This window comes from Eleutherodactylus coqui, chromosome 8 (assembly GCF_035609145.1).
Source record: "Eleutherodactylus coqui strain aEleCoq1 chromosome 8, aEleCoq1.hap1, whole genome shotgun sequence".
Taxonomy (NCBI): domain Eukaryota; kingdom Metazoa; phylum Chordata; class Amphibia; order Anura; family Eleutherodactylidae; genus Eleutherodactylus; species Eleutherodactylus coqui.
The window spans coordinates 141743663-141770351 of record NC_089844.1 but is presented as its reverse complement, the minus strand read 5'-3'; the positions used below and the strand labels follow the sequence as shown (position 1 = coordinate 141770351).

The following is a 26689-nucleotide window of genomic DNA, read 5'->3' as shown; positions in this document are numbered from 1 at the left end:
GGGCAGCACTGGTTAATCAAGGCAGGTGTAGTGTCCTAGACTGATGATGTATACGAATGCACAGTGTACATTAGGCAATGGGAGAAGCTGGTGTGACCATCTTTGTTTCTCCTGGCCCGGAGGGTCACTTTAATATTATATTGCAGCGTGTACAGTGTGAGAAACAGGCATACAAGAAGCTGACCCTCCTACAGGGTGAGAAAGGTAGCTGTAGATTCTACCATTAAAAGACAATACAAAACAAACTGAATATACTTTGATTGCTCCAAGTGCATAGAAATGGTTAGCTCTGTCAGCCATCTGCCCATTCACATACCTTCATTTTCAACAATTATGAGTCAAGAAGGTTTGGATCGATACATATTATGAGGTTGCACCCGTATGTGATCAGGTAGGATGTACATTGGACTTGTTCCTTTTTATGTTGTGCCTGGGGTTCTGCAGCGCACCAGGTTTAGGCCCAACTCCAGCTTTACTACATGAATGGTGGGTATGTAGAGGAATGTGTTAGACAGAGGTGGTAATGTGATTAAACAATAACCAAAGCAACTTCTGCAGCAGCAGCGCTCGGCCAGCGACGTGAGAAAACTTTAACAGGTTGCGTTCAGCAGCTAAAGGGCAGAAGGAGGTTTCATGTAGACACTACAGTCACATTCGGTTTATGTGAGGGCTGTGCTGTGTAGGCACGTGAACGTCGTATGTCGGAGCATAGCTTCTATACTGATCATTTTACAAACAGTGAGGAACTTTGTATTTATATCATGCCTTATGCTCCAATCTAGTGTTGAGCAAACTGAAACAGTAGAACGCTGTTTTGGGTCAAACGCTGCTAAAATCTACTTTTGGCACGAACCTCAGGTGAGTTGTCTTAGCCAAACCCACCATAAAAATTTGTTTTCCTCATTAACTTTGCCTTATAGAGGTTTTCCAGGCAGCACTGGCTGTGAGTGCTGGGGTTCACTTGGGTCAGAGCAAATATGGCTTTTCATGGTGCTTTATAAGAGGTGTGTTTATGCCAGGCACTGTATAGAGAATTAATATAGCAGAATGAAGTACAACAGATTCTGGGGCATTTGGCAACTCAGGTGATATAATTCACAATATAATGCAATTGCATTACTAAGACGATACACAAAAGACTCCAGAGCTGCACTCACTATTCTGCTTTGTGGAGATCATAATTTCTGCTGGAGGAGTCACTGTGTACATACATAACTCACACTGCATTGATCCTGAGTTACATCCTGTATTATACTCCAGAGCTGCACTCACTATTCTGCTGGTGGAGTCACTGTGTACATACATAACTCACACTGCATTGATCCTGAGTTACATCCTGTATTATACTCCAGAGCTGCACTCACTATTCTGCTGCTGAAGTCACTGTGTACATACATTACTTATCCTGTAGTGATCGTGAGTTACATCCTGTATCATACTCCAGAGTTGTACTCACTATTCTGCTGGTGGAGTCACTGTGTACATACATTACTTATCCTGTAGTGATCCTGAGTTACATCCTGTATTATACTCCAGAGCTGCACTCACTATTCTGCTGGTGGAGTCACTATTCATACATTACTTATCCTGTACTGATCCTGCGTTACATCCAGTATTATACTCCAGAGCTGCACTCACTATATTGCCAGTGGAGTCACTGTGTACATTACTTATCCTGTACTGATCCTGAGTTACATCCTGTATTATACTCCAGAGCTGCACTCACTATTCTGCTGGTGGAGTCACTGTGTACATACATTACTTATCCTGTACTGATCCTGAGTTACATCCTGTATTATACTCCAGAGCTGCACTCACTATTCTGCTGGTGGAGTCACTGTATACATACATGAGTTATACAGTACTGATCCTGAGTTACATCCTGTATTATACCCCAGAGCTGCACTCACTATTCTGCTGGTGGAATCACTATTGTGGGCAAAATGTTTGAAGGGTTTCTAAGAGATTCGATCCTGGAGGATCTCAAGGAAAAACAGCTGTACAACTCCGTATCAGTATGGGTTTATGAGAGGTCTCTCCTATCAAACCAACCTGATCAGCTTCTACGAGGAGGTAAGTTCTAGACTGGTCCAGGGAGTCACTGGATCTTGTGTATCTGGACTTTTCCCAAGTGTTGGACACGGAGCCGTATAAAAGGTTGGTACATAAGATGAGAATGCTTGGTCTCGGGGAGAAAGTGGGTAAGTAACTGGTTAGTGATAGAAAGCAGAGGGGGGTTATAAATGGTACATACTCTGATTGAGTCACTATTACTAGTGGGGTACCACAGGGGGCAGTATTGGAGGGGTAACTAGTGGGATACCACAGGGGTCAGTATTAGAGGGTTGACTAGTGGGGTACCACAGGGGGGCAGTACTGGAGGAATTACTGTTACTAGTGGGGTACCACAGGGGGCAGTATTGGAAAGTTGACTAGTGGGGTACCACAGGAGGCAGTATTGGAGGGGGTCATAGGTGGGGTACCACAGGGGGGCAGTTTTGGGCCCTATTCTTTTTAACATTTATTAATGAGGTCATGGAGGGATCGTGCAGTAAAATATTAATATTTGCAGATAATACAAAATTATGTAAAGAAATGAACACAAGAGAGGACGCAAGGAGATTGCAAGAGGATCTGGATAAGTTGGGGGCGGAAAAGTGATAAATGAGGTCTAACACTGATAAATGTAAGGTTCTGCATGTGGGCAGGAAATACATGTCACCATTACACACTAAATGGGAAACCAATAGGAACACTGACATGGAGAATGACTTGGGGATTGTAGTTAACTGTAAGCTTAGCTGGAGCAACCAGCAATACGTATTTCCACATGTGGTAGTCGTGTCTGGTTATACGTTCCTTTTGGAACACAGCATTCGATTTCATTTACTCCGTGACGCACCAATTTGTGTCTCCGGACCCGGCGCTGGCCCTCGGGTTTTTGAATACAAAAAATCTGTCTCCCTTCTACTCGGTCCTCACCTCGCACATTATTCTGGCGTCGCGATTGACAATCACTAGCCACTGGAAATCAAAAGATGCTCCCTCTATTCTTGAGGTGAGAAACTCGGTGAATCAAACCCTTCACTTAGTTACATATCTGCGAGAATAAGCTTCCTCTAAGGGATGGAGCATGCCTTTAAGGCTAAGATGGGGCTGCAACCTCCAGTCTGGGGGTAAATTTGAATAAAAAGGGTGTTACTTTTTAAAGGTAAACAGTGAGGAGAGAGGGAGGGGGTGGTACATTCTGCAGAGGGACATCGGTACATGCAGTCTGAGGAGAATCTAATGCTCTATGTGTATACATATTTTATTCCTCAGCTCCTCTGAAGTAACCACGACCTCATAAATTTTCTGTGCGAACAACACGTAAACACCTGTATAAAATTAATTCGGGTGAAGCCGGGTATATCAGCTAGTACATTATATTTAAAATTCACATGCTGCAGAATTAAATCCCGCTCCACATGTCAATATCCACACGGCTTTTGTGCATATTTTTTTCACAGTGTGTGGTTGAGATTTTCAAAATCCCATCCAGTTTGCTGCTACAGCTACTGTAAATTCTGCAGCAAATCTGCCCCGTGTAGTAACAGTGACCTGCTTTATTGGTGGCTTCAGTAGAAATAGCGTCCTCTATTGCAGCCCCAGTAGTAATAGGGTCCCCCTTTGTGGCCCCAGTAGTGATAGGGTATCCCATTGCCGCAATACTCTTCAGATACAGGGAGAGGAAGGGTTAAATTACTTACTATACACAACCTTCTTTATCTCTGCTGCACCGAAGTGAGATCGCAGGCAGCAGCACCAGTCCCATTGAAAACACTTCCATTGAAGGAAAACTCACCACCTCCCATGGCAACCTGTTCCACTCATTGATCACCCTCACTGTCAGAAAGTTTTCTAATATCTAATTTGTGTCTCCTCCCTTTCAGTTTCATCCCATTGCTTCTAGTCTTTCCTTGTACAAATGAGAATAGGGCTGATCCCTTTGCACTGTGACAGCCCTTCAGATATCTGTAGTGAGCCATTAAGTCTCCTATCATGGCCCTTTTACACGGGTGGGGGCGGCGACAGTTGAGTAAACGACTGCACAAGTGCTGATGTCACCGCTAAGGTCGTCAGTGCTCGTGCAGAGTGATTACACAGAAAGACTTGCCGGTGGATCGCAGGCTTCTCTCGTTCAATTCTCGCTCAGCGCTTCACTTCTATATGAAGAGCTGAGCAGAGAGTGTTTACATAAGAGAAGCCAGCGAGCCAAGGATGTTTTTTAAGCTGACTGAAAAGTCAGCTTAACAAACCGCGAGCGACAGGTGAGCAATTTTTTCGCATTCACACTGAACGATTGTCACTCAAATTTGTTCTTTTAAACGAATTTTGAACAATAATTACGTGTAAATGGGCCTTCGGCCTTCTTTTTGCAGGCTAAACATTCCCAGATCCTTTAATCTTTCCTCATAGGACATGATTTGCAGACCGCTCACCATCTTGGTAACTCTTCTCTGAGCTTGCTGCAGTTTGTCTATGTCTTTTTTAAAGTGGGGTGCCCAGAACTGGACACAGTATTCCAGATGAGGTCTGACGAAGGAAGAGTAGAGGGGGATAATTACCTCACATGATCTAGACTCTATGCTTCTGTTAATACATCCCAGAATTGTGTTTGCCTTTTTGGCTGCTGCATCACATTGTTGACTCATGTTCAGTCTATGATCTATTAGTATACCCAAGTCTTTTTCATATGTGCTGCTGCTTAGCTCAATTCCTCCCATTCTGTATGGGCATTTTAATTGTTCTTGCCCAAATGTAGGACCTTTCATTTCTCCCTGCTAAATACCATTCTGTTAGTCACTGCCCACACTTGTCTAGATCTTTTTGAATTTCCCTCTCTTCTTATCCTGTACTGATCCTGAGTTATCCTGTATTATACTTATTCTGTTGGTGGAGTCACTGTGTATATACACATTACTTATCCAGAGTTACATCCTGTATTGTAATCTTTCTAGAACTGCATTCACAATTCTGCTCGCTTCAGAGCTTAAAGGGGTTGTCCCGCGGCAGCAAGTGGGGTTATACACTTCTGTATGGCCATATTAATGCACTTTGTAATGTACATTGTGCATTAATTATGAGCCATACAGAAGTTATAAAAAGTTTTTCACTTACCTGCTCCGTTGCTGGCGTCCTCGTCTCCATGGTTGCCGTCTAATTTTCGCCGTCTAAAATGGCCTAATGGCCAAATTAGACGCGCTTGCGCAGTCCAGGTCTTCTCCTGTTCTCTATGGGGCTCCGTGTAGCTCCGTGTAGCTCCGCCCCGTCACGTGCCGATTCCAGCCAATCAGGAGGCTGGAATCGGCAATGGACCGCACAGAAGAGCTGCGGTCCACGGAGGTAGAGGATCCCGGCGGCCATCTTCAGCCGGTAAGTATTGAAGTCACCGGAGCGCGGGGATTCAGGTAAGCGCTGTCCGGTTTCTTCTTTAGGTCCCTGCATCGGGGTTGTCTCGCGCCGAACGGGGGGGGGGGGGGGTTGAAAAAAAAAAAACCCGTTTCGGCGCGGGACAACCCCTTTAAATCTTTTCCCTACTAGTTCAGCATCTGCACAGGGATTAGTTTGGCGATTTGAATACTGGGAAATGTTATCTTTACATCAGACACCAGCTGATGCAGAAGCAACCCCTCACCCCAATATTAACAGCCCAGTGCTGATAACTTTGCCATGATACAATGTTCCTTTACCAGACTGCCTCCGTGTACAATATTGGATAGCGTCCAGTACATATCTGTGTGGGATGTATTGGAGGGGATGGCAGAATTTGCTGACAGCTCCACAAACAGAGCAGAGATAAGAGAACGTTCTACGTTGTTGAGGTTGTGACTCACTTCTAATGGAGCGCAGTAATATTAGAGGCCAGGAAACATGCAACTAGTAAATGGTGCAAATTGGTGTAATGGAGCAGAGGTCAGGAAAACATCCAGGGCACACCACCTGTGGACTCAGCACAATGGCCAGGACATCTGTGCCGCTCCGCCAGCAGCAGCTGACACCTTATCTAGGGGGATCGGCTTCACACATCGGATTTGCCTACAGAAAACAGCAAAACCCAGAGTAATGCATCAGGTAATAGGGAGAAGAACAGACGTGTTGGATACAGTGCGAGACCGGGACAGGGTGCGAGTCCTCTGACAACCCCATCATGCTACATGCAGCGCATTACTACTCGATCAATTAACCCCTTCGTGATGGCAATACGTCTTATTACTGACCTTACTAATGGGCCTTAAATGTGCAAATACATCTTTTTAAGGTGGTGACTTGGTTGACCACTAACAGCCAGGCTCCTGCTCTAACCACCAGGAACGGAGAAACCTCAAAACCTGGCAGCTTAACCCCTTACATACTACAATCAATAGCAACTGCAGCATGTAAGCAGAGAGAAGGGGCACTGTCACCCATTGTCACCCTCCCGATGGCAGCCGGAAGCCTGACAAAGGCATCCATGTCTGCCATGCAACTCTGCTTATTAGGCCCGCCTCTCACAGAGTCTGATAGGCTGCTATCATAGGTAAAGTAGAGTGCACTACATAAGTAATGCAGTGTACTATCCTAGTGACTGAACGATCGCGTCTTCAAGTCCCCTTCATGGACTTAAAAATAGTGTCCAAAAAAGTTTAATCAAAAAGAAAAAAAAAAAACTGACATTTTCCCCCAACAAAAAACGATTTTAAAAAATGGATAAAAATACCATTTAAAAAACAAAACCTAACAGGTATTACTGCGATCATAACGACCCAGATAATGAAAATAGTATGTTACTTATCTCACATGAACATCGTAAAAATTATTTTTTTAAATGTAATGCAAGAATTGCCTTTTTTTCTTTTATTTGCCTCCCAAAAAAACATAATAATCAATACAAAAGTCACTTTTAACTCAAAATGGTACCAATCAAAATTACAGCTCTTCCCACAAGAAACAAGGCCTCACAAAGCTCCGTTGTCTGACTGCTATGGTGCTCTGCAGGGTCATATGGCACTGCCAGGCCTGAAACACCAAAGTCAGTCTTCCACCTACCTCACCTAAAGCTTTCCGGTCCAGGATGACGCACAATGAGACAGCCCCCCCCCCCCCCCCCGAGCAATCCCCTCCGTCCCTCCCCCGAGCAATCCCCTCCGTCCCTCCCCCGAGCAATCCCCTCCGTCCTGCCATAAAGGCTGGGTTCACACAGGGTGTAATTGCCGTGGAATTTCCGTACAGACTTCCTGCACGGAAATTCCGTCCGTGGCTTTTTATCCCGGGATTAGCCAGCATAGTGGACGAGATTTGCAAAAAATCACATCCACATGCTGCAGCCAGTCCGCTCTGAAATTAACAGGTCGTGTGGAATTCAAAGATGCGGCAGTCAATTCTTTCCCCGTTTCCGCAGCAGCCGCTCTCCTCTCTATGGAATGCAGATGGCGAAGCCACTCTAAAATTCGCGGTCAAAAAGGCCGTGGGTTTTGAAGCTGCATTTCTCCCGTGGAAATCTCGCAGTATTTCCGTGCGGTCGTTCCGTGAGATTTCAGTCCCGTGTGACCCCAGCCTAACAGTACAGGCGTCACACTGACAACTTATGTTCTGTACAAAACAACTCAACCAACCAAATAAAGAGCCATGGCTCCCATTATTCTCCCCTTACACCAAGAAAAAGGTGCTCCATAGTACAGAGGGACTAGAAATAAGAAAAATGGTACCTGGAGGGACTGTGCAGCGGCACAACACCCATAGAGCTTGACAACAGCAGCAACTACCTCAACACGGACAGACAAACGTCTCCGTCACTGCTGAAGAGATGCAGGAAGGAGGGGGCCAAGACCATCTATATAAAGAATCGGAAAATCCTGCAGTTTTCATACCGCCCACTAACCCCAATCTGTAGAGGAGACTGCTCAGCAGTCATTTCATTATCATCACAGGCAGGATTACAATGAATGGTAACACCTATATGTAGATAACACTGGGTTCCCTGTCCATAATTGTTGCAGCTCTCTTCCCTGCACAGGTTATAGCACATGCCAACACTCTCCCATAGAAGTCAATGAGTCTCCTCCTGTCCAATGTATGTATGGGGCTGCTGTAAAGCATATCTCTAAATGTTTATTGTAGCTCAGGCAAGATAGCCGCCCCACCTGCACTACCCCTGTCCATAATATAGTCATAGCAGGGAAGCCTTGACTCAGGACCCTCCTCTATACACCAAGGGAGCCTTCTCTATAAGGCTTGGATAAGCAATCATGTGCACTGAATATTAGAGACATAGAGCATTCCATGATTGGAGCTTCCCTGTATGGAGATTCTCCCCGTGACCCCGGAGTGCAGCATAAAATCAGGTGACAAGTTTTCCGTGGATCAGTTTCAGTGTAAATCCATATTAGATGGGAAGATCCAGCGATCGGAGCGACTTCTAACAAGGCCCGGTCATTGGTGCTGGACTAGCCGGGACCGAGATGTCACTGCCAACCGTGGGGGTTTTCTTTCATGTAAATGTACAAAGGGTATATTGAGAATGATGTGCTTAAAAGAAAACCTCAAAGGAAATAGGATTCTGTGCATGTTAACCAGTCATCAAAGGGGTCAGAGGAGGATGTTTTGGCCAACACATGCTGCATAGTCAAAAGCAGCTGAATACAACACTGGTGTCCAACTAACGTGTCTGAACACACAACTCGCCATTTCTTACCACGGATGGGTATAACAGTAGACGACCAGTTCCAGCGCCATTGTGTCTAAGAGAAACAAAGCTGAGAGTCCGGGGGGCAAAAGAGCACAAAATATTGTATCACTGAGCAGCGGAAAAACATCTCCTGGTCAGATGAGCCCAGATTCCTGTGCTGATGGGAGTCAGCATTTGGCATAAGCAGCATGAATCGATGACCCCTTCTTGTCAGCTGATCAGAACATGTCAGCACCGCCATCTACTCTGCAGCAACTACAAGAAGCTTCCTGTCCACAGGGGCCGATATTCCTGCAGAATGATTTCATCACTCAGTGGAATCTACCTCATGGCGAATTGCTTCAGATGTGAAGACGAAAGGAGGTCCAACGTGCTACTAGATGGAGGGCCTCTTAACGGAGTGGTTACTCTGATTATTACATGGCTACACATTCATTTAACCATAAGATAACACCCGATCACTCAGGCTGTCCAACATGCGGGCAAGTGTGGAGGAATCAAGGATTCTTTTCCTTGTAAGATTTTGAGTCTGGAACCTTTTGACACAATCAAGAAAGAGAGATAAATAACCATCCACAATTCACAAACATTTTATTTTATGTTCAGTCTTTGCACAAAATAAATACAGTGCATATTTTCTGTATGCTTCCCTTAAAATAAAATAAAAAATAAAAAAAATAAAGCATCACTACTGAGGACCCCCGATCCCCCTCCCTATCAATACGCTCCAATGGCATGTTGCAGCAGCTCTTTTGATCAACGCAGGGGGTGGAGCTAAATTTGGGACAAAAAGGAAACGGGGAGGGGGGGGGGGGGGACGTAAAAAAAACAATAAGTCTTCCTCTGGTGTCACACCTTGTGCTGCTCAGGGAGCCTGCAGTATATTGATCCACACATACTACATTGCTCAGCAATGTTTGACAGACCCCCTCTACGGTCGGGGCGCCTATTACTCGCCCCTCACTGCCTGCAGCATAAAAGTCAAAAGCAGCAGTACTAGGTGCACAAAACAGAAGCATAACATGACCATATATACATATAGAAGCGAAGCTCATCGGTACACAAACTGCTGTCATCCTGCCGGCTCTTACCATCACCCAGGTGCAAACTGACAGTCATGAGATAATCCTTCATCACTATGCCCAATCTTGCCTCCCCCCCCCCCCCCATACGGACTAATAACCCCACCCCTTGCCCCCTTTAAGACGTGTCCGTTGTAGGGGTTATAATAAAATACAACAGTGGCGGGAGAGGGGAACACGTGTGCATTAGCAAGTAACTGGTACGATTGACTGCATTTATAAATAAAACACATTTTCCATCCGTCGCCTCTTGGCGCCATTTTTGCCATAAGTAGTTACATACATGAGCTGCGGTCAATAGTGGCTTTGCTCCGACGAGCGGATTTGATCTCCATCTACCTATTCATAAGCATTGGACAAACTAATAAGACTGGGCAAGAAAAAGCATTGACCCCTAAAATACTACAAAATAACCCCCAGCGGATATAAAACGTTGAGGAGTCAATAATTCTGCTCTTCAGAGAAAGTTGGGTGACAAGCAATATGGCTGCCATTACTACTCCCTACTCAGTGTGGTGACCGGCGCACCCCCGCCAGGTCAATAGCCATAAGAGTAGACTTGTCATTCTGGACCAAAGGACAGTTGGCTGAGCTGTAATGGAGACTTGACAAGTTATCACTCAACTTTCCCAGACACAACAGAAGTGGGCGATTCAAAGCTTTTTAAAAGGGTGATCTGCTTTTTAAAAAGGGGTTGTCCAAGGAGGAAAAGTATGTGCCCATCCCAGCGGTGTCGGTACCTCCGCTTCTGTCCTGGTTCCAACCCCAGGTCATGTGGTGTGTACCCTCTCTGTGCCCGCCATTGCAGAGGACTGGCTGTCCGGTTCATTTTAAATAACTAAGCTAACCCTTCTTGGTCTTTGCAGCGACCCTGTCAGAGAAGGCGGCTGGCTTGGTTATTGAAATCAGCCAAATCGTCAGCCCCCCTGTGATGAGGCGATAGGCAACAGAAAGGGGTTTACCAAATAATCTGGTGTCAGAACCGGGCAAGAAAATGGAGGTGTGGTCACGGATGGACCTGGAACTTTCCCTCTCTGGACCACCCCTTTAAAAAAAAAAAAAAAAAATAATAATAATAATATTTGCAAATGTCAAAATGTAAAACCATTTGCCCCGGTGATCCAGCACTTGCTCTCTTGCACTTGTCTGTGAAGCTTCCAATCAGTGGGTGCTGTGGTCACGTGACATAGGCATGGCATCATTTCTCCCATCTCATACTACAGGTACGTGACCACTGCAGCCACATGCTATCTGCATTTAAGGTAAAATCGGGAGAGCCGAGGGGGCAGAGGACAAGAGGGTACATAAAAAAAAAAAAAAAAATGTTTTCTGTTGTGTACTAATTTTTTTTTTTAAAAGATCACCACTTTAATGGGGCTTTTTTCTTACTTTAGAGAAAACGCAGATCTTCTCTAGTATTGCTGCTTTACAAGACACCACAGTGCATGTAATAAAGGCAGTTTTGTTTTTGTATCTTGCAAAAAAAATAATAAAACCGTTGTTGTTCATTGGTGAACCTACAGCCTGGAGGGGAAAAAAAAAGACAAAAACGGCTTTTGTGGAAACCTTAAGGTAAGCTCGTGTACGGCACAGAGAGACACTGTACAATTCCAGTTTTGGCCCTTGGTATAATTCCTAAAAAATATATATATTTATATAGACAAAAAACGGCCGAAGATTAATCATCCACTCCTATATTTCTGAAGAGGTAAGACATGGACTCTCCGTTGTGGATGCGGCGAATGGCTTCAGACAGGATCATGCTGATGTCCACCGTCTTGATTTTGGGGCACTGCAGCTTTTGGATTTCGTGGGGGATTGTGTTCGTGACAACTACCTGCGGAGAGGAAGCCAGAATGAAATAAGAGAACAAGCGGCTTCACCCCAAACCCCGCTGCAGACAGTTCTCATTTAAATTTTCCCTACTCACTTTACTCTATGACTCAGTAAGATTATGGTGATACCAAATATATAGTGTTTCTTTAATGCCATTTCACTTTATGTTTTTGCCGCCATCTTTTGACCCCCATAACTTTGTCTGTCCGTTGGGTTGTGTGAGGGCTCGTCTTTTTGTGGGGCATCCTGTACATTTTATTGATACCATTTTGGATTACATACAATTTTTTTATTGCTTTTTATTCAATTGTTTCTTGGAGTTGAAGTAACCAAAAAACAGAATTCTGGCATTGGGTATTGTTTTTTTTGTAATAGCACTCGCTGTCAAGAGTTAATTATGTGATATTTTAATAAATTGGACTTTTACGGAAGCGGCAACATCATTTTTTTGGTTTGGGATGATTGATAGCTCATACAGTATAATGCAATGTTATGGTATTGCATTATATTGTATTCTGCCCAGCATTCTATTAATGGGCACTCAGTCAAGGCAGCCCTGGGGTCTTCACAAGGCAGCCCTGGGGTCTTCACAAGGCAGCCCTGGGGTCTTCACAAGGCAGCCCTGGGGTCTTCACAAGGCAGCCCTGGGGTCTTCACAAGGCAGCCCTGGGGTCTTCACAAGGCAGCCCTGGGGTCTTCACAAGGCCCCACGCAGCCATGACAGCTGGACAGCACCCTGCATTTGCATTGTCCAGGGCCCATTCAGGGCTCCCAAATGCTAATCAGAAAATTAAAATACTTGTAAATGTTTAGCAGCTTTTAAGGGGTTAACAGCCTCAATTGGTGTTCCATGTATAGAACGGGTTTGGGAATTGAACTGGCTCCATATACAGACACCCAATGTTTGCTGTACATGTATGGCACGTTTGGAAGGGGTTAAACAGGACGTCCATTTCTAAACTATTAATGGCATAAGCCTCATGGGAGGCCCACCACAGTAGATCGGCAGCTGTCTGTTGCCTGGGACCAACACCAAATAGCTGTTCGCCAGGCTGGCAAGATCCTGTACTGAGCCGATTCCTGTAGGAAGCGGACAGCTCCATTCTCACTGCAGTGTCCCAACTTAGTAGTGATATGAATGGGAACCCTGCCAGTAATACAAGGCCTGGCCATTGCAGTGAGAACGGAGCTATCTGCTTCCTGCTGTAATCAGCTTAGTGCACCTGCCCAGTGAACAGCAGATCAGAGGGAGTGCTGGGCAGCAGACCCCACCAGTCTACTACTGATGGATTATCCTGAGGATTGGCCATCAATAATTTACAACTGGACAACCACTTTAGGGGCCATTACATGAGTGTATTTTCAGTCCGTGTGCTGTCTGAGTCTGCAGTAGCCTAGACTCGGAAAGCACATTGACTTATCGTAGTCAATGGGACAATTCACACATCTGTTTGTTCACATGGACTAGATGGTCGGCGTGAAACGGCAAATCGCAGCATGCACTATTCTGATCAACCCGCAGACGAGACTCACCCACATTCAAGTCATTAGGTAATTAAGAAGCTGACGGCATTCAGATGCCCTATGTGTGCCGTCTCTATTTCACGGATCTGTTGCTTAGAGATGCAGAAAAAAATACACTTCAGCTTCTTTCAGTCTACTTTTTTGTGGATGTGAAAAAGGACACAGAGACGTCATAAGGAACTGCACACCTGAAAAACATCTATGCTTTGTGTATGCAACGTGGACAAGCTTCTAGCTGCTCGTGTGAATTAGCCCTAAAGTGGCGGTGGGAGCCCAAAGCAGTTCTCAGACCTACAATGCACTTGGGCGAAGTCTTACTATAGGTGCCCGAATGTTCGTTACCCCAATAATCTGCTCTCTGGATGTGCAAACGGTCAGATGATGAGCGAGCAAATGTTCCCTGGTCGGCTGATTGGATCATTAATGCCACCGAAAAAAGGGATTGCTCTCGGTAACACCCCCCTCCCCAAAAGGTGCAGAGAGGATGTGCTGCCAATATTAATGATACTGTATTGGAGACGCTGTCATATTAACAAGTGTCTGTTTCCAATACAGCCGGCATCACCTTGTGTAAAGACATTAAACACGTGATGACCTCGTTGATCTGTGCTCCTTGGGCCATGTAAAAGGATCTTAAAATGGTTTTCTGGGATTAAGATATTTATGACCCATCCTCAGGATCGTTCATCAATATTTGATCGGTGGGTGTCCGCTGCTCAGGACCACGGACGATCAGATGTCTCAAGTGGCAGCGGTGCTTCACTACATATTAGGCACAGCGCCGTACATCCTATAGCAGCTCAATCCTATTCTCATGAATGAGCTAAGCTGCTCTTAGGCCATGTGATTGAACAAGGTGGCACAGGCCTGAGAAGAGGCCATGGTACGAACCCAAGCGATGCAGCCTCTTCTATCAGTTGATCAGCAGGGTCTCCAGCAGCAGAGGATAGGTCATCAATATTTAGCCCTGGAAAACCCCTTTAAGTGTGTGTGAGAACAACAGGAAATATGGTCAGATAGCCCCGGGGTCTTTAAGTGTATGCTGGGCTGCCAGCCCATACATAGCATAGGTCCTCCCCTTTGAATGCCACAATTACTGTTAAAGGGGTATTCCCAAGATAAAATTTTATCACCTATCCATAAGATAGTTGATAAAAGGCTGATCGGTGAGGGTCTCCCTAACGAGACCCTCACTGATCCCAAGAATGGGAGTCCAGTGTCCCTTTTTGTCATCTTTGTGGGGGTCAACTTTTCTCCACTTGCAGTGATGTCATAATGAATGGAGTTGTGCCCATGCACGGACGGCCGCCACTCCATTAATTTCTACGGGGTTGGCTAAAATACCCGAGAGCTTGTACTCCGCTATCTTCAGCAGTCCATTGAAAATGAATGGATCAGCATTGCACATGTGCGACCACCACTTTATACAATCTCCGCCTCACTAAGATATAAACAAAACCCCCACAAACTTTAGTAACGCCCTCTCACCTCGTCAATGGCTGACTCCTCTATTAACCTAGGAGCATCCGAAGACAAGAGACCGTGAGTAGCCATGACAAAGATTTTGTAGGCTCCCCGCTCTTTCAATGTATCGGCTGCGGCTACAAAACTGTCAACGTCGTCAATGATGTCGTCCTGAGGGGAAGAAATGAAATACCCATGTTAAACACAAAATTAGGCTATAGACATAGGGAAGCCATGATGGCTACTGACTCAGCTTCTACATAGGGGAAATCTTTGCTGCTGCCAATGCAAACTTGCAGGAGCCCCTGATACTTGTCGATGGACATTTGGATAGTTGTGCTTACCTAAGTATTGTGGCTGATTGCGTTCATCCCTACTTGATGGGGGTCTCTAATAAAGTAGCCATTCGGTATACTATTCCCTTTAACTATATGGAGTTCACATGGAGCATAAGACTGCCGGTTGCACTTACTACAATGATGGCTATCCTTCCACCGACATCCCCGACGACGGTAATAGGAGGCTTTTCTTTGGGGAACATCACTGCAAGAAAAAAAAAAAAAAAAAAAAAAGCAAATTTGAAAGAGGCTCAAATTTAAGAACAAACTGTATTTTGCACTTTTGCTCGTGGCAAATATTAGACGAGACGACTTTTAGGTAACGACATTATAATGACTTTTCAAATATACTCATGGGGTCAAACTGATAAGCAGAGGTCATCGTCTCAGAAGCTGAAGTGCAGGAAGATTCACCCATCCTAAACGTAGTATCATATATAGTACAGGTATGTCCATCACAAGGATCACAAGGTGGGGTATGAAGTGGGCAGCACTCGTTTCATATCTGGGAGCTGCTATTAGAGCTACTGTGTTCAATGCCGACCTCAGTGTCTAACCAGCTAGCTGGAGGGTGGCTCTGCCTAAAAAAATTGCAGGGTGCCGATGGCTTTGGATGGCAGCCTAGTGAAGGCTCCCAGGGTTGCCATTATATGAATTAGTATTAAGCCCAGGACTTAAAATTACAATACACTGCAATACGCAAGATCCCCTATAGAGACTTAAAAGGAAAGTAAAAATTAAGTTTATTAAAGTTTTTAAAGAGTAGAATAAAAAGCATTGGAAAAAAAAAAAGTTTTTTCCCAGTTTTCATTTAAAAATAAATAAAGACTAAGCTAAGACCCCCTGCACACGGGCAGAAATTCCGCAGCGGTATTTCCCGCAGAATTTCTGCCCGTGCCCGCTGCCATAGGATTGTATTAGAAAACGCAATCCTAGGCAGACGGACGTGATTTGTCTGCGTGAAGTCACACGCAAAAACAAATTGTGGCATGCTTTATTTCTGTGCGGGTCTCGCAGAGGCCTGCACAGAAATGTCAGTAGTGCCGGGCCGGCTCCGCTCTGCGCATGCGCCGGCTGACTGGCACATCACAGAGCCGGAGCCGCGGGAGCAGGCGAGAGCCGCACTGGTCCCTGCAGGTAGAATTCTCGCAGCGGGATCCGACCTGGCCGTCTGCAGGTGGCCTTAAAAAGGATTTATTAGAGTTTTTGTTTTTTACAAAACAGGTCCTTCATTGTACAACACAAATGAGTTGATCCTCAGCTCTCCCCACGTGGCTGCACTTTTTAAGTCTCCTGCTGCAACAGCCAATGCCAGACCTCAGCAATTTTAGAGGAGCCATGTTATTGGCTGCAGCAGCTTGTTAACGGGACAGCATTAGGCAGACTACAGCCTGCAAGCATGATGTCAGTAAGGAGACCCGAAGCCGCTAGAGAGGTACACGTGGGGAGAGGAGAGTATCAGCTCTTTTGTGGCTAGTTTGTAAAAAAAAAAAAGAAAAAAAAACAAAAACAAAAAAGAAACAGCAAAAAACAAAGTTTTATCTTAAACAACCCCTTTAGAAAATTCCACTTCCATAAAAGTCCCAAATCTCTAATTTTTCCCACATGGTAAGGGTGCATTTACATGGGCAATTTCACCGCATTGCCAGATGCACGGAAATCTCACAACAACTAAAAAAAAAAGTGCTTTTAACCCTTTCCAATCTAATGTCGGGCCTGCCCTGACATCATCATTTCCCTCCACAGCTCCGTTGTCGGGACAGGCCTGACACTGCAGTGCATGGGTGCATCTGCACCCGATCATCAGACACATCGGGTGCAGATGCACTCCTGCACTGGTCCTCAGACTCCTCATCAAGGATCCCCGAGGAGAAGGCAGAAAGGGTTTTTAACCCTTTCTGCCTTCTCCTTTACACATTACATAGCGCTCAATTAGCGCTATGTAATGCAGAGAGATTCTAGCCAGCGATCATGTGACCGCCGGTGTCACCTGACCCCAGCGGTCACATGATCGCCGAGCCGGGAGGCAGAGGAGAGAATGCTGAAGACACCGGACAGGTAAACATGTCCCCCCCATGGTGCAGTGAGCACCTGCACCCTCCTGAACTCTGTCAGTTCAGAAGGGTGCAGGGAAATGTATTTTGGAGCTGGAGAGAATGGATGAGAAAAAATAATTGGATCGGAGAGGGTTAATGGCTGCACCAGCATGTGCGATTTTCTTTTGTGGCGCTGTGAGAAGTAGCAATACAAGAGAAAAATTTGCAGCATGTGGTATTTTTGGTGGATTCTGTTAAATAATCGCCCAATCTTCCTTAGGCTGGCTGTCCACGGGTGAGGTGTCACAGCGAGATCCGCGGCGATAAATGCAGGCGGAGCTCGGATGACACACTTTCCATAGCGTAACTATGGAAAGCGCAGCCTACTGCACACAAGCGGAGAATCATAGTAATTTTCCGCTTGCGTGATCAAAATTACGGCATGCTGCGATTCTCTGCGGTGAGCCTATCGTTAATATAGGCTCTTTGCGAAGACCTTTTAGTGCCCCCCCTCCTCCCCAGCGGCCGAATATCACTAGCGATATTCTGTCACGGCCGTGGACAAGCAGCCTTAGGGGAGCCAAAAAAAAAAGAAAAAAGTTTTTCGATATTCTAATTAAAGTTATTTAAATGATAAATCTATGCATAAACCACCACCCCATATTTGGTACCACCACATCCATAAAAAAAACTATTTAGTAAAAACGCCATTTTTTTGGCCACTCTGTCTTTAAGAAAAATTTTAATAAAAGGTGATCAAAAATTGTATGCACTCCAAAATGGTATGAATAGTAGGAACCGCCGGTTGTCCTTCAAAAAACAAGCCCTCACAAAGCACCACTGCCGAAAAGATTTAAAATGGGGGGGGGGGGGGGGGGGGGGTTGGGGGGGCTGTCAGAAAATAGCGTCCGTAAAAAAATTTTCAGGGTTTAAGAAAAGAAAAAAATCTAAAATCTGGTATTGCCGTGACCGTATTGACCCATAGAATAAAGGTAATGGCACTTCTGACACAGTGCGTATGCCATAAATATAAGCAGCCCCCCCCCCCCTTCAGAGATGGCAAAATAGCGTGGTTTTTTTTGTCGTTTCACTCCACTTAGAAGTTTTTAAAGGTTTTACAGTACATTATGTGGAACATTAATTAGTTGCACTGAAGAATACAACTTGTAGTGCAAACATCAAACCCTCAGACAGCAATGGTAAATGAAAAATAAGTTAGGATTTTTAAAAATGGGGAGGAAAAAAACGAAAAATCAAAAAGGGCGGAGTCCTTAAGGGGTTAAGGGGCTGTTGTGTATTATTCACTCTCCAGGGGGTGCTGCAGAAAAGATAACAAAAATCAATCATGGATAAAAGGCAAGAGGCAGCGTGAGGCTCGCTCATCACTTGGACTACAGATTCAGCCACCATGATACCATAAAGAATGCACAAGGACCCTTCAAGAAGGTGCAGTGGGAAGGTTACTCCCCCCAGTGGTCATTGCCTGCAGTTCTGGTACTCGCAGCAGTCATCGTCGTCTCCTATTCCCTAGCAGCGAGGTCCCACATTTGGGGATTGTGAACAGAACATTTCGGTGGTAGAACAGTCAATCTGATTACTGACTGTAGGTCGGGTCGCGGGTGATCAGAGTCCAGCAAGGGTTAAATAAAGCTGCACTCCAGTCCTACCAGCTCTTCTTCCTTCAAACCTCATGTCTCAACATTTCATGCAAGCAGAAATGGAAGGAAAGCCAAGTTGTAGAGACATTAATCCTTATTTGGAACCAAATCTTTCCAATCTGTTATTAGGATTACCGTCTAATCCCACAGCTTCCAGAGGGAGAACAAGAGGTTTTCTTATCACAACCGCTGCCGCCTAATTCAGGCCGTATGGATCGCTTCTTATACCTGGATCCGCTATTATACTCCATCCTCGGACCCTTCCACTTTATTTAATATCTTGTTATGTTGTGGCCTTGTGCAACCCCCACACCCCCAAAAAATCACTTTGCCATTATGGGGTACTGACTGCAGAATGATGGGGAAAACTGGGATTTATTTTTAATTTGCACAAGACCACAAAATGCAAAAAAAAAAAGTTAAAGGGTCTAAAGACTTTCCGGAGCCGTTGTATTTACTGGAACCCCGATTAAAGTGATTTGTCACTTATGTGTTCAAGCAGCTATCCGGGGAGGGACAATATTTCCCTGATCCAGTCCGGGTTCAGGGGTACCAGCACCCCCACTTCAGCCCGCCACCAGGTAATTCTCAGTGACCTCACTGCAGGAGGAGGTCCGTTTGGATCATTTCCCTAACTAAACCAGACTGTCTGATCAACCATGACAAAGAAGGGGCTGACTTAGTGAACTGACCCAGTCACCCAGCCTCCCTGCAAGGACTTCACCGACAAGGGCTCCGTACTACGTGACCCGGTGTTCGAACCGGCCTGGCAGTGGAACTTCTGGCACTGCTACAGCCAGACTGGAGAAGCTAAGTATCCCCGCCCCCACGGATATTCTTTTTAATGTGCTGTAGTTTGGGAGAACATATATCTAAATTTGTTGCAATGTATTCATGATACCCAGGCTCCACCCACAGCTAATGAACAGATTTCTCCCTCTGCACTTTAATAGAGAGAAAGCTGTCAATCAGTAGCTGGAGAAAGCACGCCAGTGAATACATCATGGTACAAGAAATAGTTTATCCTAAACTACAACACGTTTATAGAACAGTAGCAGAATGGTGGATGCGATTTTCTTAAATCCCATTGACCTGCCGCAAAAGGAAAAAAAAAAGCACTGTAAATTGACCTGCGGTGCAGATTTCACACCGCAGAATGTTAATTTATACGGCAGATTTCAGGCTCTGCAGCACATTGTCCTAACCCTTTCCAATCCAATTTGTATCCTGGGGGCTTACTCTTTTTTTCTGCCATTATACAACGGCGCTATATGCTGGCTAAAGCCAGTACTGCATGAGGCGACACGTTGGATAGGCTCCGACAGCAGAGAGGCTGGCAATATACAGTAAGAGAACCCCGACGGATGTCTTCCAACATCGGAGCTGTATAGCCTTAAATCATAATGTCTTCAAAGGTCAGACAGTGGATTGTAAAGGGTCAATTCCGCAGCAAAATCTACTGTGAATCCAGATGTAACGCATGCAGACTTTCCATTGCAAAAAAAAAAAATACGTCCCGCGTAGATGTACCCAAGACGGCTGAAATCAGAGTGTGTGGTAATATTTTATGCTGCCCACAACAGGGCAGGTCTGACCGGTTCCCTTTAATGCAGGCAGCCTGGGCAGAACGGCTTACAACACGTCATGCTAATCCTTACACGACCCGGGCGCAGCGGCACTTGTTGCATGAAAGATTCATACTGTTTGTATTAACCAGCGGCTGATCGTCACATCAATGTTTTATAGGTTATTTCCCCAGAGGAGGCAGGAGCTCGCTCTGTGCCTTTATTCTCTGCAACCTCTCAGCACTGCCTGATGCAACAAGGATGGCAATGCAAAGAGCGCCCCCTATTCCGGATGACCAGGTATGGCATAGGCAGCAATTTATCTGGCCCATTAAAGGGTTTACCATTAAAGACATTTAACCCCTTTTTCAGTAATTTTCTTATTTTGTCCATCGACCTGGCCGTATGAGGGCTGGCTATGTGCGTGGCGGGCTGTAGTTTTTACTGGCGCCATTTTTGGGGTACATATAATGTTTTGTAGAACTTCTAATAAATTCTTTTGAAGGGAGGGAAGAAAAACACATCAATTGTGCCATTTTGTTACAGCATTAATCTTGCAGCATAAATGAAATGATTTTTTCTGAGGGTCGGCACAATGACAATACCGAAATTTTAGGTTTTTCCACTTTTGCACAATAAAACCCTTTTGGGGGGGGGGGGGGGGGAACAATTTTTTTTTGCATCACTTCATTCAACGTCTCACAAGCTCTTCTATTTTTCCAACGACGGAGCTCTGTGGGGGGCTTGTTTTTTGCGTGATGAGCGGTACTTTTTATTGGTACTATTTTGGGGTACATACACTTCTTTATCTCTTCTTTGGGAGGCAACATGAACAAAATAAGCATTTGGGCTCCATTTTTTTTTTCAGAAGAGTTGTTGATCCAGGAATTATTCTGATTACCAGATTGGAGTCGGGAAGGAATTGGTTTCCTTTACATGAGGAAAATTGGTTTCTACCTCATTGGATTTTTTTGCCTTCCTCTGGATCAACATTGAGGGGTAATAGGCTTAACTGGATGGACAGGGGTCTTTTTTGAATCCTTATACACTTTTTATTACGGTTTTAACTATGCAAGATAAATAGTGCGCTCAATTTATTGTACCGGTTGCTATAGATGTGAGGATACCAAAGATGTGGGGTTTACAGTTTTCTTTATAAACAAAGAAAGGAAACTGTGCAAAAAAGTTTTTTTCCCCACAACATTCTTTATGTCCCTGTAGTGGACTCGTACCTGTGAAGCTATGATCACTATAATAATAGATTGCAATACTTCTGTACTGCAATGTATTTGCTATTATTAGCAATCAGAGGTCATGACAGACCCAGTGGTATTAAGGGGTTAACAGTGGGGATCAGCGTTCTGACAGTTACAGCTGGCTCTTGCTGCAGATGGTGCAGGCTCAGCTTCTAAAGGGGAAAGGGGTTGTCCCGCTTTTGTCTGTTTTGCTGCAGGAAATAGACAGCTCTGTAAATTGTGCAGTGGTCCAGGTTGGTACAGCAGGCTGAGTCCAATTCACGTCAATAGGACTTAGCCTGCAGTACCAACCCTGACCACTGCATAATGTACAGAGCTGTCTGCTTTCTGCAGCATAACAGTTAGAAGTGGCACAACAACCCCCTTAATATTGTGCCCGATATGTCGACAAGCTCTGCAGTCATATTACCTTCCATGTCTCTCCTACTGTATAATTGGTAGGATAGAAGGACGTGACCAGGATCAGATTACAGTTTGCATGTTGTCTGTTAACAGACCTGCATACGAGCCGCAGAAACAAAACTGCTGGAAACATTTTATTCAAATCCATTACAATGTTGCCTTATTTTTCATGTTGGAGGCATGGGCACAATAAAATAAAAACAAGTGGTTGAGAAGGCGGATGGAGGTGTAAAAGGGGTTTTCTGGGAATTTAGATCAGCTCTCACCAATCAACACAACAAAAGGTCAGCCACACATCCCATATACTCTGAGAAACCCCTTGATTAGAGCCTCCAGCCGTTTCATGATTGGCGCTTCCCTGTATGGAAATCATAGCCGTTATCCCAGAGCGCACCATAAAGTTTGAATCCAATGATCTGAGTGACTTCCAATGAAGTCTGGTCATCGGGGTCAGGCTGTCACTGCCAGCCGCGTGGGGTTTTCTCGTGCAGTGGTGGGGAGAGTATACTGACATGGCTGAAAAGATGGAGGAAAAACATCCAGCAAAAAGGGATCCTGCGAACAAAAACAACTCATCGGCGAAAGGGGTCAGAGGAGGATGTTAGGAATCGTTCTGACCAACCGGAGCTGCACAAGTCAGGAGCAGCTGAATATACATCACTGGTGCTCTAATATATGTCCTAACGCACAACTCGCTGCTCCTTAGCGCATAAATGGGCTATAACAGCAGACGACTAGTTCCCGCACCATTGTCTCTATGGGAAACGGAAAGGTGAGACTCCGGGGGGCAAAAAGAGGACAAAACTTGTATCACTGAGCAACGGAAAAACATCTCCTGGTCAGATGGATCCAGATTTCTGTTGCTGATGGGAGGTCAGAATTTGGCACAAGCAGCATGAATCGCTGACCCCTTTCGGTCAGCTGATCAGAACATGTCAGCAGCCCCATCTAATCTACAGCAACTACAAGAAGCTTCCTGTCCGCAGGGGCCGATATTTCTACAAAATGATTTCAACGCCTACTGGAATCTATGTGGAGACAAACTGCTGCAGTTCTGAAGGCCAGAGTATGTCCAGAGCGTTACTAGAAGGGGGTCTCTAACAAAGGGGCCGTTCAGGGTTATCCCCATGAACACTCTCTTCTCTGCTTTCCGTAATCTCCCCTTCTGGCCATTCGGCATGCATGAAAAATATGTGCAAAAAGTGCCAGGAAAAAAATCTCTGAACTCGGTGGATTATGGGGAAAAAAAGGTAGCCACTGGAGCTATATAGCAATAAAAGTATTCTATTGCAACGCGTTTCAGCACATGCAAGGGCCTTTTTCAAGCACTTGTAAAAACTTTTTTTTTCCCATAATCCACCGAGTGCAGAGATTCTTTCTAGCACCTTTTGCACATATTCTTTTTATATGTGCCCACCATAATTGTTTGGGCATACTCTCGTGAATTTCTGAACTTCTCAATACGGACGGGATAAAAAGCATCACCACAACTAATACCAGGCTAACCCGGACTCAGAGGTGCCAGCGGGTAGTTTTCCAACCAGGAACCCCGCTGAGCAGCAAGGAAGTCCTATCCTTTACCAAGAGGAGCTGTCCAACTCTTTTTCTAATTCAGCATGCATGGGACTTTATCTGGTATTGCAGATGAACCCCTTCAAGTGACTGGAGAAGGCTATAGTACCCGATACAGTCACACACATACAGACATTGCTGTGCAGGGTGTTGCCAGCAAACGTCAACTGCCCATTCGGTTAGTGGTGGGAAAACCCAAGGAGTTGCCCTTCTAGTACCACTGCCCAGCAGGCTTCTGTCCTTCTTCCCGGAGTGCCATCTACTCTTCTAGGACTCTCTGATAATCCAGAATACCTGATAATTCGAAGACATTAACATTGGATTAAACTGAATTCTACTTACAGGGTATCTCCAATGTCGGGTGAATGGCAGAGATATTCCTGGCAGCTGGTGGTGAATGTCTTCCGTCTACCATGTCAGATTCTGCGTCCTGAGCCTCTCCGTGTATAACGGCAATTCCTAGCCGTAACCTTTCCGCAAAAGACTGAGCTCTGCAGGGGTATGGAAACAGCCAAATGATTATCCCCCGGGGGAGCTAATCTCCAGAAGGTGGAGGTTTCTCTTATTAGCCACTAGAAGATGCTATTGTCTGCTCTGTTAGAACACCACACAGTGGAAGGAAATGGTACTGCAAGCTAACCATCAGGAAAGCAGGATGTTGATCTCACCTTTTTGCAGATGCCGGCGATTTGGCTACGATTACTGCATTTCTGTAGTCCGGAATCTGTACGGATAAGAGAAACGATATATTTATAGAATTACATAAAATATCACTGGAGGGGCAAAATTCGTATGTGCTTTCCCTGCAGTGAATTAGGACAGTTCTGGAGCTGCTTGATATTCTTATACAGGTACCCCAACTCTGCAAGGGTTTTACACATCCAAGTAATACCAATTTTACAGACTGGCAGTGCCACTATGGAGCAACGCAAGGATTTACACTTCTCGTGCGAACTTCATCACACGATTTAAACTAAAAGCCCCCAACATGTAACTAGAGGAACAGATAGATTTAAGCCTGCACAAAGGGCACAAAGCAAGATACAAATTAGAACTCTCCTTTTTGAGTTACAGGTGTTTAAAAAAAAATGGTGAAATTTGCAAAAATGCGGACCAAGTTTCAGCGCGTTCGCTTGCTTAGATCAAGAACAGCGGCAGCACACAGTTGGATATTTTTTCGAAACAACCTCTGCAAGCGAAGGGCGATTTTAGAAGGTGGTCCAACCTAATATAGAAAGTGGATAAAGAGTCGGGGTAAGTTTTAATGAACCAAGCGTACCTCTCATGCCAGCCAATATATACCAGGAGGTATGCTGGAATAATAAGGCCGCTGCATCACGTTCACTTTCAGTTAAGTGCGTGACTAGGAAGGTCTCACGCTTATTAAAAAGAACTCAGTGACACTGCTGTATGAAAATCTCTTACCGCTGGCTCGTTATTTCAGCTACGTTCGGAATGACTTGATCAAGCGACCAGTTTATAACAGATTTACCTACATTTTAAAGGGTCAAATCAGCTGCGGATCTGCATCAAAATGTGATGTGGATTTGGACACAGATTTTGGTGTGGATTCACACCAAAATCCAACATATCCAAAATATGCCGCAGGCTTTGGTGTGCACCCGCGCCAAAATCTGCTGCGTTTGAACGTACCCTTAAAAATGTAATTTATTTCTAGATTAGTTGTCAAAAATGAACCCAATTCTAACTTAATAGAATAGGGGATTGTACTACAAGGGGTTAATGTGTGCTGTATCAGTCTCACTCCTCCAATCTTACACCGACCCGGAGAGTAGAGACGCACTGATACAGCGCTGACATGCAGGGAAAGTTTGTAGCATGGCTGTTAGTGATGATATCATCAAGACTTGAACCAATCAGGTCCTGATGATTGCACCTGAACAGGCTGTAACAACTCGTTTTGGGTCTATTACCCACTGTAGGGGGCCACGATCACTGAGGAGTAGGTGACAAATTACTCTGCTGCTGCAGAGAGCCAAAGCAGCAACGACGTAAATTTACGGTCGACACTTGCAAAGGGGTTAAAGGGGGATTTCAAAGACTCCGAGATTGATGACCCATTTACAGAATGGAAAAAAAAAAAAAACATCCAGTCAATGGGGATCTGCTACCCATTACCCCCAAAATCAGTTATTTGAAGAGGTCGTGGTACACATGTGAGAGCCGTGAGCTCTTTTATGGCTAGTGATGTCACATTCATTCGTCATGTGGCCTAAAAGCAGCGTAGCCTCATTCAATTGAATGGGACTGACCTGATTTACCAAGCATCACCACTATATATTGTACAGAGCTGTGCCTGGTATGTAGTGAAGAGGCTGTGGCGCTCATCCAAGAGTCACGCCTTTTTAAACAGCTGATCGGTGGTGATCCCGAACGAACAGCATACCCCTTCTGATCAGAAACTGAAGACCTATTTTAAGGATAGGTCACCTATAGTAGAGTCCCAAAAAACACTTTAAAGAGGCTGTGCCAAGACAGAAAGTTCTCCCCTACCCACGGTATAAATGATAACTTTCTAATCAGTAGCAGGCCGATCACTGGGAGCCCAATTGTTTCCAAGACTGGAGGTCCTCACATGACTAGAGCAGCAGCAGAGTTCTTGTCCTTGGCAATCCCTGGCGCTCCTATGCCAGACTGCAGATTTATGCAGAAACCTTCGGGACCTCTGTTCTCAGAATCAGTGGGGATCTTAGAGGTCAGACTCCAACCAGAAACACCAGACCATATACAGTACAATACCCAGTGGGGGGGAATAAAGAGAAGTCAATGAGGCTTCTCCCAAGAGAAAATCCGTGCACCCCCCTCAGGTGTGATCAAATAGACATGTTAGTGAAAAGGACGGGATGATTTTTGAGGATTTTTATCATTACCTTTTAAAAGTGTTAGCCATGTAAGGGTACATACGGTTTTGATGACTTTTAGGCCGCCTGCACACGAGCGGAAATTCCGCCGCTGGAAGCCTGCATAGGATTGCGTTAACAAACGCAATCCTATGCAGACGGACGCGATTTGGCCGTGCGAAATCTCGCGCGGCATGCTCTATTTCGTGGAGCCCCGCACAGAAATGTCACTCACCCGGCTCCGGTCTGCGCCGGCTGCCCGGCAAGCCGGCACATCAAACAGCCGGAGCCGCGGGAGAGTACGCTCTGGTCCCCTGCAGGCGCTCGGATCGGGTCCCGCGGCGAGAATCCTCGCCGCCCGTCTGCAGGCGGCCTTAATGTGTTTAAA

At 45.3% G+C, this 26689-nt stretch overlaps 1 protein-coding gene across 2 annotated transcripts in view; it reads right to left on the bottom strand.

Annotated features, from left to right (window-relative positions):
* Positions 1-9281: 9281 nt before the first annotated feature.
* Positions 9282-26689, bottom strand: part of PRPSAP2 (phosphoribosyl pyrophosphate synthetase associated protein 2) — a 54247-nt gene continuing 36839 nt past the window's right edge. For both annotated transcript variants that reach the window (XM_066576591.1, XM_066576592.1), the window contains 5 exons: positions 24109-24164; positions 23783-23931; positions 15086-15156; positions 14638-14784; positions 9282-11626 (listed from right to left, as the gene is read on the bottom strand). In XM_066576591.1, coding sequence (XP_066432688.1) covers positions 11468-11626; positions 14638-14784; positions 15086-15156; positions 23783-23931; positions 24109-24164 — 582 coding nt within the window. In that variant the 3' untranslated portion in view covers positions 9282-11467. The remainder of the gene's footprint in view (positions 11627-14637; positions 14785-15085; positions 15157-23782; positions 23932-24108; positions 24165-26689) is intronic.